Below are 777 nucleotides of genomic sequence, written 5' to 3' on the forward strand. Positions count from 1 at the left end.
ATCCCACTCCCACTCCCATTCCCCCTCCCGCTCACCCCCGGGCTCGTCCACGTGCATGAACACCAGGTCGTCGTTGGCGGCCAGGATGGAGTAGAACTGCTCGTGTCCCACCGAGGGCAGCTGGGCCATGTTCCAGGAATCCCCCTGGTCCAGGGACACGTGGATGCGCCTCATGGTGCCCTGTGGGAGCAGCAGCGCCAGGATAACCCGGGGGATGGCACGGGGGGACCACGGGACAGCGGGAAAAGCGGGATCGGCACCTGCTCCGTCATGACGGAGGCGAAGAGGAAGCGGCCGCCCATCCCGAAGGAATAGATCCGGGAGCCGATGGTCCGGAAGGATCGTCCCAGGTCGGGGGTTTTCTTCAGCTCCAGGAATCCCAGATCAGCTTCTTAACGCACGGGAGGGGGGGTCAGGGGGCTCCGGAGGGGTTTGGGATGCTCCCAACCCCCCCATCCCGCGGGACTCACTGCAGGAATTGTTCAGGAACGTGGTGAAGAAGATGGTGTCATTCTCGCCCCTGAGGGAAGAGGGAATTTGGGAATTCAGCCCCAGGAAAAGGGCTGGGATGTAATTTGGGGAGGGGAGGAGGGAGGGGTGATTCCCGAAATGCTGTCCCCCTCCCCATTCCAAAATCCAGCAGGGACTCACCACTTGGCCAAGCACACGGATTTGTGGATCTCCCGCCAGTGCTCCCCGAAATCCGTGGAGATCCAGAGCCCGCTCTGGGACAGGGGGGATCGGGATCAGGATGGGCTCCCCCAACAACCCCACCCC

The 777-nt window shown here is 63.1% G+C and overlaps 1 protein-coding gene across 1 annotated transcript in view; it reads right to left on the reverse strand.

The window, feature by feature from the left end:
- Positions 1–777, reverse strand: part of SORT1 (sortilin 1) — a gene marked incomplete at its 3' end in the record, with an annotated part of 16,216 nt that overhangs the window by 7,502 nt on the left and 7,937 nt on the right. The window contains exons 2-5 of the mRNA XM_029959803.1: positions 652–725; positions 471–520; positions 261–388; positions 36–180 (exon numbers count right to left, since the gene is read on the reverse strand). Coding sequence (XP_029815663.1) covers positions 36–180; positions 261–388; positions 471–520; positions 652–725 — 397 coding nt within the window. The remainder of the gene's footprint in view (positions 1–35; positions 181–260; positions 389–470; positions 521–651; positions 726–777) is intronic.

Source organism: Manacus vitellinus, unplaced genomic scaffold, assembly GCF_001715985.3.
Source record: "Manacus vitellinus isolate BGI_N305 unplaced genomic scaffold, ASM171598v3 scaffold_226_pilon, whole genome shotgun sequence".
In the NCBI taxonomy this organism is placed as follows: domain Eukaryota; kingdom Metazoa; phylum Chordata; class Aves; order Passeriformes; family Pipridae; genus Manacus; species Manacus vitellinus.